The 15,501-nt window shown below is 36.6% G+C and overlaps 4 protein-coding genes across 8 annotated transcripts; 2 read left to right on the top strand and 2 right to left on the bottom strand.

Annotated features, from left to right (window-relative positions):
* LOC110862748 lies at positions 1-909 on the top strand. Its single transcript, XM_022111964.1, has one exon. The coding sequence runs from the start codon at positions 1-3 to the stop codon at positions 907-909; it is 909 nt and encodes a 302-aa protein (XP_021967656.1).
* Positions 910-4,293: 3,384 nt separating this feature from the next.
* On the bottom strand, positions 4,294-6,694 carry LOC118433666. Of its 2 annotated transcripts, XR_004833504.1 has the most exons (5): positions 6,097-6,694; positions 5,324-5,478; positions 4,904-5,254; positions 4,692-4,831; positions 4,294-4,580 (listed from the first exon to the last, which is right to left on the bottom strand). XR_004833504.1 is itself a non-coding variant. In XM_035845836.1 (4 exons), the coding sequence occupies exons 1-4, from the start codon at positions 6,227-6,229 to the stop codon at positions 4,814-4,816; spliced, it is 657 nt and encodes a 218-aa protein (XP_035701729.1). In that variant the 5' UTR covers positions 6,230-6,694; the 3' UTR covers positions 4,636-4,813. The 2 variants fall into 2 exon arrangements, 1 of the variants encoding a protein (XP_035701729.1); XM_035845836.1 differs by lacking the exon at positions 4,294-4,580 and having other exon boundaries at positions 4,636-4,831.
* Positions 6,695-6,989: 295 nt separating this feature from the next.
* LOC110862762 lies at positions 6,990-8,167 on the bottom strand. Of its 2 annotated transcripts, XM_022111976.2 has the most exons (4): positions 7,897-8,162; positions 7,678-7,832; positions 7,264-7,620; positions 6,990-7,183 (listed from the first exon to the last, which is right to left on the bottom strand). In XM_022111976.2, the coding sequence occupies exons 1-4, from the start codon at positions 8,024-8,026 to the stop codon at positions 7,166-7,168; spliced, it is 660 nt and encodes a 219-aa protein (XP_021967668.1). In that variant the 5' UTR covers positions 8,027-8,162; the 3' UTR covers positions 6,990-7,165. The 2 variants fall into 2 exon arrangements, with proteins under 2 accessions (XP_021967668.1, XP_021967667.1); XM_022111975.2 differs by having other exon boundaries at positions 7,264-7,832; positions 7,897-8,167.
* Positions 8,168-9,462: 1,295 nt separating this feature from the next.
* Positions 9,463-12,646, top strand: LOC110862753. 3 transcript variants are annotated; one of them, XM_035845839.1, is made up of 10 exons: positions 9,463-9,561; positions 9,666-9,707; positions 9,791-9,901; positions 10,050-10,299; positions 10,376-10,468; positions 11,036-11,170; positions 11,381-11,589; positions 11,667-11,893; positions 11,965-12,019; positions 12,080-12,646. In XM_035845839.1, exons 2-10 carry the CDS (start codon positions 9,675-9,677, stop codon positions 12,278-12,280), a joined length of 1,314 nt encoding a protein of 437 aa, XP_035701732.1. In that variant the 5' UTR covers positions 9,463-9,561; positions 9,666-9,674; the 3' UTR covers positions 12,281-12,646. The 3 variants fall into 3 exon arrangements, with proteins under 3 accessions (XP_035701732.1, XP_035701731.1, XP_021967660.1); XM_035845838.1 differs by having other exon boundaries at positions 11,965-12,646; XM_022111968.2 differs by having other exon boundaries at positions 9,464-9,561; positions 11,667-12,017.
* The last annotated feature ends 2,855 nt before the right edge of the window (positions 12,647-15,501 follow it).

Genomic DNA, 15,501 nt, shown 5'->3' with positions numbered 1-15,501 from the left:
ATGACTCGTGGTCTGGCACAAGGGACCCTGAACGGACCCCTTACGTTTATTGTCGTTTTCGACCCATTCCTGAAACAACTCCAACAAGTGGCTAATCTGTCTCGCCTCCATGTGTGTGGGTTTGTGGATGATGCGACAGCAGCAGCCATTGAATCTACCCCTGATGACCTCACCACTACCGACCTACTACATGAAGCAACCCGAAATATAAAGATGAGCCTAAATGTGAAGAAAACGGTGATAGTCAAATGTGACTTTTCGAGAACTAAACCCAGTGACCACTGGCATTTCAATCTCTTAGGAGAAACAGTGCCACAACAACAACAAATGAAAGTGCTTGGGGTTATTATCAACAACAAATTAACATGGGATGACCAGGTTATTAGCATGGTGTCCAATGCGTCGAAACGCTTTTGGGCACTAAAAGCTATGAAAAAGCTCGGATTCCAACCAATCGAGCTGGTGGCGTTCTATAAATCCTCCATCATCCCAGTACTGGAATATGCATCGCCTGTATGGGGACATGCACTCACAACCCAACAAATGGAAGATTTAGAAAAGATCCAGTGCCGTGTTTTAAAAATCATATTTGGAAGAAGAGTCAAAATATTCTCTGTAGAATATATTGAGCTTCTCGATAAGTATGGTCTACACCTTCTAGATAAGCGTAGAGAGAATCAATTATTCAAATTTGGTTTAAATTTACTTAATAATCCCAAATATAGAAACTGGCTGCCCGATTTTAATTCCAACAATTCTAGACTTAAAAAGAAAAACTTTTTTGTTCCGTTCAAATGTAATAGGGTATGTTACCAGAATTCCACTTTACCAGCTATTGTCGATTTACTAAATTCTAGATTTCGAGAAAATGAACAACCGTTTTCAAAATATGTTAGCAATGATCCATGAAAATTGCCCTAAACTGATTTTAAAAATATATTACTTGTTATATATATTCCTAACTATACCTTCCATTTTTTATCTATATGTTAATCTTTCAAATCTATACTTAATTGATGACTAAGCGAGCCCGTCGATGAATCTTTATGATGTATTGTTGCTCTTTACTGATGAATAAATCTAAATCTAAAAAAGGTATATGTGTAACATATGGTATGTCGTCACTCACTCCAACGTTAAATTTGAATAGTCCGTGTGGGTAGCCCTTACAAGATAGAGAGATGCGGTAAAAAGCATTAGAAGCCCCTTCAATTTCTAGGGATAGGGTACGCACACGGTTTTTTGAAATTTTGTTTAGTTATTGCCCTATTCACCTTTCTGTGTCATGTGTCATATGGTCCTGGGGACACTAAAAACGTTCTCAAATGGTCAGGGTGCACGGTATATAAAAACGGTTAGCACAATAACATTCACAACCTATTTGGGCACAATAAGTGCCTGATGAGGTTTTTTGATATAATGCTTCCTTAATCCAGGAAAATTAAAAACGTCCATTCAGGACAGCGTCAGCCTCAAACGGGTGGAGCATAGACGACACGCTTTTTCGACCCAATCTTTATAAAATCGTATTCCAGATGGTCATGTGGAGTTCACTGTATGAAATTTTTTTCGAAATTTATATTCTACAAAATTTATGATCAATTTCGTTAAAAATTCCTCATGTAATGAAAAAATGGATTCTTTTCCGCGGTTTTACTGCATAACTTGTTTTAGAGTTTGTAATGGGAAGCCAGGTTTGCTTTTTTGCCCAGTTTTAATTCCCAACCTCTCAAATTGCCCCTTCACACTTCGCTCCATATCGACATGGCACCCGCGTAATTTGAACCCATTCGACAATGGCTTTCGATAGACCCATACGGTGAAATTCATTTGTTTGACTTTTGACCTCCCCCACAAGGTATCTGTAAGGTCAGAGACGTTGACGCCATTGACTTCTGGGTTATATTTCCTTCAAATTTGATACCCCACATGACGATCAACCTCTAAAAACACGGTCATGACCTTCTTGGCGACGTAATGACGAGACCTATGACCTCCATCGAATCTCACCTGCGCCTTGACCAAACAAACACGTTGGATGTCCTAATTCGTATCCGTTCAAAAATTATCGTGCATACGGACTGTCCGTCCGTCTGTCCGTAACGGACAGACGGACGGACAGACAAGGCAACACCAGAAAGGGGTTTCACCCCTTAGTAATGGACTACCAGGGGAACCACTTTGCGTAACTTTTGGTCAACCAAACCCAACTTTCCGCATGGACATATTTATTCTTAGGTGACTTTCCAGCCGGAATGCTTAAAAATGAATATATTAGACTGTTGCCCGCGAGTATTTAGTAAATTTAGAGACAAAATGAGCCACAAGTGCAAACCTAGGTCGTATCGATTTCACTGGATTTCACAAAAAAAAGCACAAACTGGTTTTTGGGTGAGAGAATGAATATAGTGTAGCTTTTTAGCCCGACCCAGGGCTTATGTACCCGTGTTGTCCGTCCGTCCGTCTGTCCGTCTGTCTCGCGATAACTCTCTTATACCAAGGTTGCAGTCGAGTATGGTACATGTAAAAATATTAGGTTTTTTTTTCAAAAAACGGGTATGTTAAAATTCTCACTGTGACCTCAATTTTTGACCGATTTCAAAAATTTAAACTGTTTTAGAAACCTCAGAAAATTTGGTTCATTTCCTATTCCCAAATTTTTTAAATATGACCACACCCACAAGAAATTAAGGTCACAAAACACATAAGATTTTTTGGAAAAAAGCTCTAATTTTATTACATGAACCATAATAGCGTTAGGCAGAAATTGGAACAACTGTACTTGGGCCGCGTTATTTATGCTGCTAATGATGGTATTGGGTTCACTTTATCGGAGATTTGGCTACTTCCGTAACAACATTGGTGAGGCCAACAGTTCCATTGACGTTACAGGATCTGGCGAATTCCCCTCTAGTAATTACAACACAAGCGTCATACCCAACTAAAAACGGGGATCAAAGCAATCTCGTCTATAAGATAAACGAAGTTGTATCTAGTTGGGCTGAAGATTTAGTCGTAGTTACCAAACTGAAGAAAATTATAGGTAGAATTTTTCTTACGACGCAACCCACAATAGACTTCGTAAATGCATTTACTAGCAGGGCCAAAGTAAGCTGTGACGCTGGACAATGTGAACATCCGTTGGGAGATTCTATGGAATTTATGGATACCCTAGATCGGCTGCGGGCAGTAGTGTGGTGTGTGGATTCGACAAGAACTCACATCACGATTATGGGAAGGGAAGAAACTCCATTTTTTGACAAGCGTATCTGGCTAATCAGGAAGTATTTTTTGTCCTCCGATTTCCTTACTGGTATATAATGGCTAGAACAGAGTGGAGTAATAGCCGTCTGGCAGGATCGAAGTGATTTATTACTGGACAGGGAATATTATTATTTCTTGAAAAATGTTGAAAAACTAGATACCTTTCGTAAGATTCTCGTTCAAAGGTGGTTTCACATGAAAAAGCGTATTCACGCCCTGTTGGTTTTTTCGGAAGTTACCAAGGAATCGTTAAACTATTGTTACGTTTTATTCTTTAGCCTGCTGTGTGGGGCACTGCTTATGTTTGGAAAGGAATCTTCTAGCATTACGAAAACTGCAATTTATATAAGATGGACATCACTAAGGTATAGCAAGTTTAGATGTAGGTGCAGACGTACATAACTTTAGGGCAAGGTGCGAGAGTATTTCATTGTAAAAACTTTAGCGTATTTTGAGTTCCATGTCACTTATATAAAAATGATAGGACCAAATACCAGATATTTCATAAACGTAATGATACAATTCCTGCTCCCTTTCTAAACAATGGTCACGACATTGAACAAGTGACTTGCTTAAAATACTTGTGAGTTGGAACTGGACTCCTCACTGAGACTTAAAACTCACTATGACACTAGAAGGAAACGTTTATCTGCTAATTTAGGATATTTATATGATCTTATAAGATATCTTACTGATACACTTTTATAACCGATAATCCAATGCCGAGTAAAACTAAACCCGTGGAGTGGTGTGGAGATGCACGACGCTGTGTGGGGTTGCGAGCCCAAAAAGTTAAAACATTACTCGGGTTTTGGTATCAGCTAACACAAATGTGAGTTACGCTGTTACTTCGCTCCGGGTTCATTTTAGTAGCCTGATTAACTTGAATTTGGTTATTATTAGTTAGTTCTTCTTACTTTTTTTATGCGTAAACGAAAATTCCTCGGAACCCGTGATTTACTTTGAATATTTATACATATATTAATTGACAACTTATAATTAATTATGTTCAATATGTTGTAATAAATTTGTTATAACTAAGTCTTGTGATTATGTATCTGACGGATTAATGCTTGAACCACAGCCTGTGGTTCGCAAACTACGATTCTACTACTTTTAAAACCCAAACCCCCCAAATTGTGTTCAATATTTAACAGAGTTGCATGAGAATTGCCTTCCATTTACTGACCAATGCAAAAATTTATTCGGGTCTGTGTGCTGTGAATCCCTTGCCACATGCGAGTGTGAGGAAACAGCATCCCAATATTACAGCGTTCCATATCGATATCAACTCCATGACCACTGCCTTCCAGAATCTAAGAATTAGAATGACGAAACTGTGTTCAGGTTGACGGATAGCACACTATTTTCACCACTTAGTTACATTCATTGTAACGGTTTATTAAAGTATTTAATTAATTACTGACATATTTTTTAGATAATCCTGATGTGAAATCCGCAGATGTTGACATTTTCCTATTCGTATGTTTAATTACAGTAATTAAATAATATGTAATTCAATAGATGGGCTGCCAGATCGCCGACATTTTTAATAGTGGATATTGAACTAAAAAAGAGATAGCCCCATTATTTAGTTACCTCCTCTACTTTATATTCTCATTATTTAAATATGTCTCACCAAAATGAACGATAGCACGATAATGATTCCTTTCAATCTGGGGTCTAACGTTGGCGAGAACGTGACGAGAGGTGCATCCCCTTCCCCATCACGACCCCATGACCCGACCTTCTCCCCATTAACTAATATCTCGTAAGACCCTCTGCAACAACAGGCAAAAAAACAGCATCCCCAGCAAGAAACTTTAACCTTTTTCATTGTCACAGTTCCACCTCCCGTGATATTCACGGTAAGAGTCTGCGCACCGCAAAAAGCCCAATTTCTTCCCAATGCGGTGTATGGCAGAGGCGTGTGGCGATACCTTGAAGCGAACACGCCCAGTGAAGTGCTCCCACTCCGAATATTGCTGCCCTTTTTGCAAAAAAAAACTTTACAGAATTTTGACAATTTAAAAGAGTACTGCTAAATTTTTAGTGTTACCGACAAATCATAGGTCGCCGTGACAAACTCGATGCCTTTGTTGTCCGTAAACATCATCGTGATAGCTCGTGCGATGTCAAGGTTCGCAACTACTTGTTCACTGTAGGAAAACATTTGGTGGTCCTCGGCATCAGACGCGTACCTCGTTGTCGGTCCTGGTAAACCATAGGTGTAAGTTGGCATACATGTTAACATTCATTCAGTTAATGATGAATAAATAAATTATTCATTCAATATTCGAAAATTTAATGAATATTGAACAAATATTTTATTCTGATTTTAAAATAAATGAATAATGCATGAATATTTCTTTCATCATTCATTTTTTAATCGATTGTTATGGTCGATGTAAAAATCTTTGTTTCAATCTTTCCTTTCAATCTTTGAGTTTTTTTTCTACGTAAAATGCGAATGTTAAAATTTTCATTGCGACCTCAATTGTTGACCGATTTAAAAAAATTGAACTGTTTTAGAAAATTTGTACAATTACGTCAATTCGGTATTCCCAGATTTTGAAAATATGACCAAACTCCTTGAAAATTAAGGTAACAACACACATAAGATTTTTTTTAAAGCTCTAATTTTTTACATCGACCATACATAATACACAGGGAAAGTTGAGAATTTTTAAAATAAATAATGAACGAATGGTGAATAATTAATAAGTACTGAATCATTGATAAACATTTTTTTTACAAATTACGAGTGAGTGAATTAGGAATGAATGTTCTTTTCAAAGCTTTAAATGAATGAGCTTTGAAAAAACTTTTTACCGGATCTTTTAATATAAAATGCTCCCAATTCGTCATCCAACACGATGAGAGGATGGGTTGGTAGATGCAGGACATGATTGAGTAGTTGGTCTTCTTGAGAAATCGACTGCATATAAATTTCCTTGGAAGACATTTGAAAAGTAATTTGTTAGGATGCGACACTGAACAAAATATTTGTATTGTGGTTTCTGCTACGATACCGATTGTACACTGGTTACTATAGGCGTGCCAATAAAAAATACAGATTGCGTTGGAAGGGTTATATAGATACTGTTATTTGGGTTGAATGGTGGTATCTAACAAGTATTGGGTGCCCGGATAGTAGACATCCATTTACAGGTATATTAATAAATCGCATGGAATTTAGAAAGAAGATAAGCACATAGTTAAGCCTGATGATCATATATATCATCAAGCAGTTTCTGGCTACTTGCGTTTACAGATAATACAGCTTATCGGATTCTTTTATCGTAATGTGATTGGATTTACAGAAATAATCCGCCTGATGCTCACTTTGCATACAATCTACGACAATTCCTGGACATATGTAAAGCGTAGAATCGTAGAATCATTTCAACGTCCACGACCATTTAAATGTATTGATTCATTCGTAATTCGAGATTTCCGTTTTTGAGAGAATAACGAAATTAGTTAGCCTTCTAAATCCCTTCCAACATTTTATGAACACTGAAGGGTTCATAGTAAAGAAAATTTGGGTAAAAATCTAGGTTTGGGTAAAATCAGCCCAACCTTATAAGTATGACTCATATGCATCCTTGTATATGAAAACTTTGCACCTGGGCGTATAAATATTAAGGTTGGTAACCAGACCAACTGTTGCATCACCCAAAATTGTGTTTACCTTATATAAGTAAATTTGTCTCGAGTTGCAGTAGATTTTACTAAATTTATTGTATTGTGACAACATCTCCGAGTTGAATATATTAACAGATTCATCATTACCCAAATTTGATAATTTTTTGACAGTTGATAGTTTTTTCTTCTTGTTGAATCTTGTCGAGATGTAGAGTTCGACTAATCCAGCTCCTGTGTGTGTAGCGTCGTCCTTCTACCAATAGAGATTGAACTAAAACCAGCCCAAATAAGATTACAAGCATTTCTGAACATTGTATCTAACTCATTCTAATTTATCGTTGGAAATCTCACCACAGTGAACGATAACACGACGATGATCCCTTTCAATTCGGAAGTTTCACTGGGTGGGAATGTGACGCGAAGCGCATCATCTCCGCCATCACGACTCAGCGAACCCACCTTGTCCCCATTAACTAATATATCGTAAGAGGGCGACCCACTACAACAACACGCAAACAAACAGCACCCCCGGCAACCAACTTTTCTCGGTTTCATCGTCACTATCCCACCCCGTGTAGGGATCGCGACAAAAGTTTGTCTGCCACAACAGCCACACCCTGCCCCTGTTGTGATAAAGGGCCCCGCCTCGCAGCAACCTGCCGGATTTAGCACTCCAAGGTGAGCGTCCACAGTCCGAATTTTTCCGCCCTGCAATTGGTAGTTTATACCTCGTATAAAAATGAAGTACACAATTTTTGTGTTTACCGCAAAGTCATAGGTCATTGTGATAAATTCGATCCCATCGTTGTTCGTGAACATCATCGTGGCTGACAGGGCGTGCACTCGATTTATATGGACCTTCTCACTGTAGGAGAATATTTTTTGTTTGTCCTCGCCACACGCGTAACTCGTGGCGTGCCCTAGATTCAATATAAAGAAATCAAATTTTAATAAAATAAAAAAAATATGCACAAAATTATTTACCGGATCGTTTAATATAAAATGAGCCCAATTGACCCAATAGGCGGTGAAGGTATGGGGGTTCGCAGATACGATTAAGTAACTGGAGTGGTTGTTGGGAACATGGCTGTGTGGAAATTGGGTCGGAAGACATTTGCAATTTCTATTTATTGGGATCACACTGGAAACAATTGCAATTTCTTACAAAATTAGGACTGCACAAATTAGTTGTGTGAGTTGATATAAAAGTAATCGCATGCATTCCAATGGGAAGCTCAAATATGCATTTATTTGTGTTATCGGGTCGCCACAGATACATAAATCCATAAAACATGCTCTTATCTTATGAACCGGTGATCTGCTGAAGTAAAATAAACCAAATCGAATTTGTTTAATCAGAACGTCGGATTTAGATAAATAATAAATCGTTGCAAACGAAATGTAACAAAGAGGTGAAACCAACCGGAAATGTCCCTGGAGGCGCGCCCACATCTTCCTCCGGTTATTTTCTACCATTGCCTTAAATTGATTGTCCCGTCTCATTTCTCGCCAAATCGACACGTCACCCGCGTAATTTACTCATCCTCAATCACGTCTTTTGGACGACACCCAATATGGCCAAATTCATCTTATATACATACGCATATGTCAACATAACTACATAACATACACCATATAAGTGCTTAATTAATTTAATCAAATATGATAAATTAATGTATCATATTTGATATAAAATTTTATATCAAATCTTAATATCATGTCGTTTATTGTCACGTTTTACCTGAATCTTGCCGTATTTCCCGAATTGCGTGAATTGTATAAAATTGTTAACATGCTAAAAAACTCATGATGTGGCCCCTTTTGTGAAACCTTGATAAACACTTATCAGAAATATTTACTCATTAATCCTGTCTACATATCGTGTGGCATTCCCATCGCATCATGAATGCATCGTGGAAAGGATGAAGTGAGATGGTGTCAACTATCCTTCCACTCCAACCCGACCATGCACTGAGAGAGTGCAAAAAATAGAAACATTGTTTGTGTCTACATTTTGAGTTGACGACAACTTCTTGGCCTCTTCATTTACTGTAGCTAAATAATTGTATGGCATTAATGTAGGCTAGATTATGGCATATTTTGTAATGAAATTGGGTGATTGAGGATGGAAAGAGAATGGAAAGATTATTATGAAGTGGGCGTTAAAGAGATGAAGAACGGTTAATAAGGCACATCTTCCATTACCAAAATAAATATATTGTCTCATCACGCCTCGGTTCATTATCTCATGGACTTGTAGTTTTTCTTACATCATCTGGGCTTCACACACACACATATTCCGCTGTTTTCTCTGGAAACATTCATTGGTCCTCCCACGAACGGGGGAATGCTCACAATATGAACATTGTTAAACACAGTTATGACAGCTTTATCTATTTGACATACTAACTACAATAGATTAGTAAATACCTCTTATCGCAATTTTAAATAAATAAACCCAGTTACTGGTTAGTTCTGAGTCATAATTACTGATAATTTTTCTTTTGTATCTATACAGTAATACATACATACATACGTACTAATATTCTGTTTTTATCTATGCAAGATGATAACTTCAGTCAGAATAAAACTGTGTGTTTCGTGAATACGACCCGTAGTTTCTGCAAGTAATTAACTATTCTACCATATGTAAGTATACTTTGTCAAATTATTTGAACGAAATTAAAGGAAATACTTTCTGCAGTTTATCATAACCGTTAAAAATTAAAGCCATACATATTTGTTTTACATAGATACTAACCATGGAGTGTCACGCAGCTATGCAAAATGATGTGGTAGTTAAAAAAAGTTTAACTAATTAACATACTGATAATTACTGATAGGAAATATTTGTCGGAATAATATTTTACATATTTAGGTTCTAAGAACCATTTTCTCCTACTTGGACTTTAACAATCTTAAGCAAGTTCGACTAGTGGACAATAAGTGGAATTCTCTCTCTGAAAAGCAATTTGTGAATAAAAGTCTGGTAATAAGAAACTTTTATAATTTAGACAATTCATACAGATAAATAATAATGAAAATGTATGAATTTTATATTTTGAGGTGAAAAATTGAATTTTTTGGTAACAAATCTTAAAATTAGCAAAAGCCTTGTTGTTCTTTTACTTTTACAGGTTTCCATAGCACTTGGTCTAAATTATTCAGAAAACTTAACCAAGACAACAATTGTTCCATATATTACCCTACGAGGGTACCTACAAGCACAACACAGAAGTCTTCCTATGTGGGAGGTTGAAATGGGCCAGGCATTCGGGGACGAGGTTTCTGATTATTTCCAGAAATTTAAACATTTCAAAGTCCATTACGTTGGTGCATGGAGAGCATCAGAGCAATATGCAATTCAGAGGGAAACTTCGTTAAAACGTAGCCAAAAATTGTATATATAAATACAGACTTAAGTTTTATATATATTAAATATATAAACACATTCAATTCACAGACTTGGCTCAACTTATCGAAATTATGCGACGCCCAGACGGCTCACTACGGATTAACTTTGAGTTTGGCAAAACAGATAACGAGCAGAGATATGGTAAAATTATTCTGGCCAGATCCCTCATTTGCATAACTGACACCCGCACAAAATCGTATAACCGAAGTTAATATTTATTTGTTGCATCGTTTAACTTGATGTTGATGTCATACACGAGTAACATATAAATTCTGACTCATAGAACAGTGGCGAAAATGATGAAAATTGCAATTGACATCACAATTAGTGCTTTTTAAAGACTAATCAAGACTTAATTCTTCACATGTGTAAAAGTAATTACTTTTTGGTTAGCTACTTTATAAGTGTTATTTTTTTTCTGGTGTATTGGAAAATAATTATTTAAATAAGGGAACGTCCATAAATTATGTCACGCAAAAATGCCGATTTTTTAGACCCCCCCCTCCCCTCTTGTCACGCGTTACAGCCCTTTTTAACATGTGGTGCAAGTTGACCTGTGACGCAAAACTTTAATCCCCACACCCACCTCAGCCGTTACATAATTTATGGATAAGCCCAATGCATTCCTGGCCTAAATTTGGGATTTTGTGCGATTGTCAATTGTGCAAATGAAAAGCCTGGCCATAATTATTTTACTGTGCGTGTCAGGTGACGGGGCTGCCATGGTGACCAGTGCAATAAATAATTGTTCTAATGTTACTATGGGTTTGAAGATGAGATCTTGTTTTAATGACGATTATTACGAGCCGGAACCGGAATTGGTACTTGATGCCTTTCCTCCCGGTAAGTGAATTTTTAATTTTCTGGTGATAATTTTTTTAAATTAATTTTTATTTTTTTAAAACTAAGTGATTCGTATTTATTAAATTAGAAACTTTGCAAACAATGCTAAATCATAACGATTACCTACTTATGTATCATCCAGATTTTTCGTTTTACCCAGATATTCTACACTTTCTTAGGTTTCTACATTTCTTTTTGTTTGATATCTAGAGACTAAATTCAGTACTTGTACCAGTATTGAAATAAACTCGGCTCAAGTTGAAGATACCGTCTTATTTTTCACAAATTTGCAAAAACTTCAATTTACGTCCAGATGTTATCGTGATGTTTTCCCAACTGTGATGGATCGTATTGTTCAAAATTTGGACCAGTTTGATAAATTGACGGATATTCGATGCGAAAAATCCGTCCTCCTAGAAGTGAGTTCAAGTTCAAAAGTTGAAAGAGATTTCTTTTGTATAGCATAAATGCTAAAATTACTTATTGAATTTACCAGAATATCGGATCCCTGAAAAAACTTTCGACCCCCTTGAAACATTTACATCTAAGGATACGATGCAATTTCTACAGCGGAATTGATGATGGTTATGCAGAACTAGAAGAAATCCTGGCTAAGCATAGCTTGACCTTGGAAAGTTTACAATTATCCTTCAAATGGAAAATTAACTTCGATGATGATGACGAAGACTATGACGAAGGAGTAAACTTGGGCAAAATTAGGACGTCAGATATTTTCCCAAAACTGAAAATTCTTGCGATGACAGTGGTAAATTCGTATCGTGGTTCTGTTTCAGACTATCCGTCGCCAGAAATGCTGGACATTTTCGGACTGCAGGAAATTTTCGAGGTGCAAATTTAAAGGTTTTCTTGCACAATTTATTTCAAATCTTTGCCATATTTGACTTTCAGGAAGGGAGATTTTACACTAAATTTCCATCGCTGCAATTCCTCAAGCTGCACCACGCCGTCACACCTGGATGTTCTATACAGGGAAATATATTTAATGATGAAGCAGTAACTCGTTTCCAGAATTATGGAATTGTATCAATTTCGCAGACTAATTTCGTATTTGCAGAGGAATGTACAACAGACGATGAGAATGATTATTAATCTTGAATCTACGATGATTCATCTAGTTAAACGGAAGGATTTTCTTGTATGGGATTCTTATGGCTCACGTCCTGACGTTTTAAAATATTAAGCATAAGTATTGTCAGCAAAGTAAGTCAATATAGCACAGGATTTCTTCGCGTCAAAAGGCCGGGCCCACTTAATAACATTGGGAGCGGGCTGAAATTCAATCTGAACATCTGCTATTGTCATATTTTTCCGACGATATTCTGTGGAAGGGCAAATGCTTCTTCTCTAAATTCGTAATTAGTAAACTGTTGGAAAACCTTAAATACAGGGATGTAGATAAATACATACACAAATACTTGAAGCAATAAATGCAATTGAAATGTAGTTAACAGAGAACTTGAATCCATGTTTCCAAATAACTATAAAAGTTTAGCTTATCGTTTTTAGTTGTCTTTTTACGCATACTTACTACGTATTAAAAAAGAAAGTACATAATGTCATGATTCATAGATCAAGAATTTGGGCAAATACGAATGAAATCGTTACTTAACTAATCCCACACGATACCTAACTTAATTTCTAGACCGTTTATCATCAGCAATAACGGAGGACATTTCCTTTAATTAGTCTTTCGGTATTAAAGCTACAAGGTTAGAGTGACCAGAAGATTATGAAAAAAATTGATCTACCTTCCAGAAACTGTAAAGGGTAATAAGATTACCAAATTTTTTGAAGATATTCAAACGAAAGTGACGACATATTTAAATAGTGAATCAACTGAAACTAGTAAAACATTCGTAGTAATGGATGATGCACGGGCAATTAAAAAGTACAAGAAAGTGCTCAAGGCGTATGGTACCCGCCTGATTGCTGATAGCAAAGGGGAGACACCTTTTACTCACATAAGTTATGCGCACGCAAGTGGAAACATCATTCTGCCAATTTTTCAGAGACAATTCGGATACCTGTTAAGTTTTGGATTGCACGATAGGTGGACTAAATTTAGTAATTTGTTTAATCCACCAAAACAGAAGTGTATATCAGATAATGCCAGCTACCATAAATATTGTGCTATGGCTATGGCAAACGCAAGAGAACAAATTATTTTCCATGAATCTGATCCTGTGTCACTTAAATCGGCCAGGAATCTGTTCGCTTTGTGGGGTGTGTTTGTAATAATATCGGTTTTAACCATCGTAAAGGAAATTTGGTACAGCAATATCGTGCGCCATGTAGTTAATGGGATTTCTAGATTACCAATATTATATGGGCTTGTCGTAAATGTCTACAAAGACATTTTACGTAGACGAAGTAATATAGCATTTGTATTATGTGACTGAAGGGTACTAATCTTCTAACTCGTACATATATACTTAATTTTGAATAACCACTCCCCACACCTTGAGCTAGCTTATTCTGTTTTGTTGGATTTTGTGAGGATCCCGGCGACTTCTACTCGCTAGGGAGCAGTGCAAATAAAAATATGTGCAACAATCAGTGATATCTTCAATTATACTACCAATTTATTAACACATTTCTCTCTTTTGCAAACGCAAACTTTGAAAATTACCTGTCTCAAAATCAAGGTCCTTCCCGTTTACTTGGGCAACCACAGTTGAACGAAGTGTGAATTTTTCTAGCAAATGCATGCATGCATTTCCTGCAGGTCTGTAGAGGGCTAGGTTCTGAAAACCCCTTAGGTTTAGAGCCGAATCTACATAAGGTTTTGGTCGATATATTACAATTAGAGGATTTTGCGTATTTATTACTTATGGCAAACGGAGTTAAATTTTAATGGACACACCATAGCTCAGTTCAAATTTGTGTGACCAGGTTTCAGAGTTGAGGAAGAAAGTCGTGAACTGGAAGTGTGCGCACTTCAAATACAATGATACGTTCTCCAGGAAATCAACGCATGAGATTTGATTGCGACATTTTCTAACGTACTGATTTATGTACGAGAAATTTGTTTTCCTTAGGAGTAGTTGTAAACCAGACTCTTAAGAAAGTTGGAATCATAATTTCATTTAAAGTAAATCTTGACCCCTTTCAAAAATGGACAGTTATTCATGATTTAAGTACCTCTGTGTGAGCATCATTATGCGAATTTGGCTTCATAACTGTTTTCATAAACTTGTTCAAATTGTGGCAATAATTTAAATAATCACACAATACAGCTTTTTAAGCCTAAGTTTAATATTATCCTGTGTTACTTCATATTTGAAAATAAAATTTAAAACAAATTTTGACCTTACTATTTCAAGCTTTATTATAAATTTTAGCTATCAAGTACAAATTGGGATTGGTATTAATATTTAGAAATATTTTAGGGAATTTCTAACCTAGTTTATAAATACATAGATCAGGTCGTCCTGACTATGGTCATCCTAAAGTGGGATGGAGGAATGATGTTGTGTCAACAAGGTGTCAAAATAATATAGAAATGACCAAAGTTGTGGTGTGCATAATTATAAATGAATACATACCAATCCATACGAATTTACGTGATTTATTTTAGGACAGGGTTCCACTTAAATTGAATGTCTAAATAGATAAATTATAAAATAAAGTTCGACACGGTTTTGATATGGGGAAAACCGATGCCGTATTCCAAGCATTCGGAAACAAGATAGCCTCGTCCACTATTTTTTATGAAATATTATATTAACTTCATCTCACATTAAGAATGGTGTATCAGTACATGCCAAAAAAATTTCTGAAGATAAGAATTTTGAATTATAATCCATTGAGTCGCCATTGCCCCTGGGATTTCTAAAAATAGTGATGGTTAATACCCCACATTCTGATATCACTGAACTATGTGGCACCTTTGTGGCATTCTGATATCGTGGAAAAAGGGGTAAAGGTCAGGGCAAAAAATTATGCAACAGACGTTTTGAAGTCTATTATGAACCCCTTAATCAAACCTAATTCAAAGGACTCCCAGGAATCGTCCAGCAGGACTCAAAATCTGCCCACAAGGCGAAAATGACGAAAAAGTGGCTAAAAGATCATTTTTCAGACTGCATTTCTTCTGCGGATAGGCTCTCATCGTTGCTTGACTGGACTATGCCATGTGGTCTAAACTGGAGGCAGATGTCTCCTCTAAACACCACATAAGTGTGGACGTTTCAAAAAAATCGTTGACAAGAGGGTGCAACACTTTATCCCTAAAAAGCGTGCGTGCCGTCATTGACTGTTTTTTTTTCGTCTCCAGCGCTGTATTAATGCACGAGGAGGAAATTTCGAAG

This window comes from Folsomia candida, unplaced genomic scaffold, assembly GCF_002217175.1.
Source record: "Folsomia candida strain VU population unplaced genomic scaffold, ASM221717v1 Fcan01_Sc067, whole genome shotgun sequence".
In the NCBI taxonomy this organism is placed as follows: domain Eukaryota; kingdom Metazoa; phylum Arthropoda; class Collembola; order Entomobryomorpha; family Isotomidae; genus Folsomia; species Folsomia candida.
This window is presented reverse-complemented; position numbering and strand designations above follow the sequence as displayed.

Coding starts and splice junctions, on each gene's coding strand:
- LOC110862748 (XM_022111964.1), top strand. CDS start 1: ATGACTCGTGGTCTGGCACAAGGGACCCTGAACGGACCCCTTACGTTT.
- LOC118433666 (XM_035845836.1), bottom strand. CDS start 6,229: ATGTCTTCCAAGGAAATTTATATGCAGTCGATTTCTCAAGAAGACCAA. Junction 5,479..6,096: donor ATTTTATATTAAAAGATCCG/GTAAAAAGTTTT, acceptor ATGGTTTACCAG/GACCGACAACGAGGTACGCG. Junction 5,255..5,323: donor CGGCGACCTATGATTTGTCG/GTAACACTAAAA, acceptor TTTTGCAAAAAG/GGCAGCAATATTCGGAGTGG.
- LOC110862762 (XM_022111975.2), bottom strand. CDS start 8,026: ATGTCTTCCGACCCAATTTCCACACAGCCATGTTCCCAACAACCACTC. Junction 7,833..7,896: donor ATTTTATATTAAACGATCCG/GTAAATAATTTT, acceptor TATTGAATCTAG/GGCACGCCACGAGTTACGCG.
- LOC110862753 (XM_022111968.2), top strand. CDS start 9,675: ATGGAGTGTCACGCAGCTATGCAAAATGATGTG. Junction 11,171..11,380: donor ACTTGATGCCTTTCCTCCCG/GTAAGTGAATTT, acceptor TTTGATATCTAG/AGACTAAATTCAGTACTTGT. Junction 12,018..12,079: donor GACTGCAGGAAATTTTCGAG/GTGCAAATTTAA, acceptor TTTGACTTTCAG/GAAGGGAGATTTTACACTAA.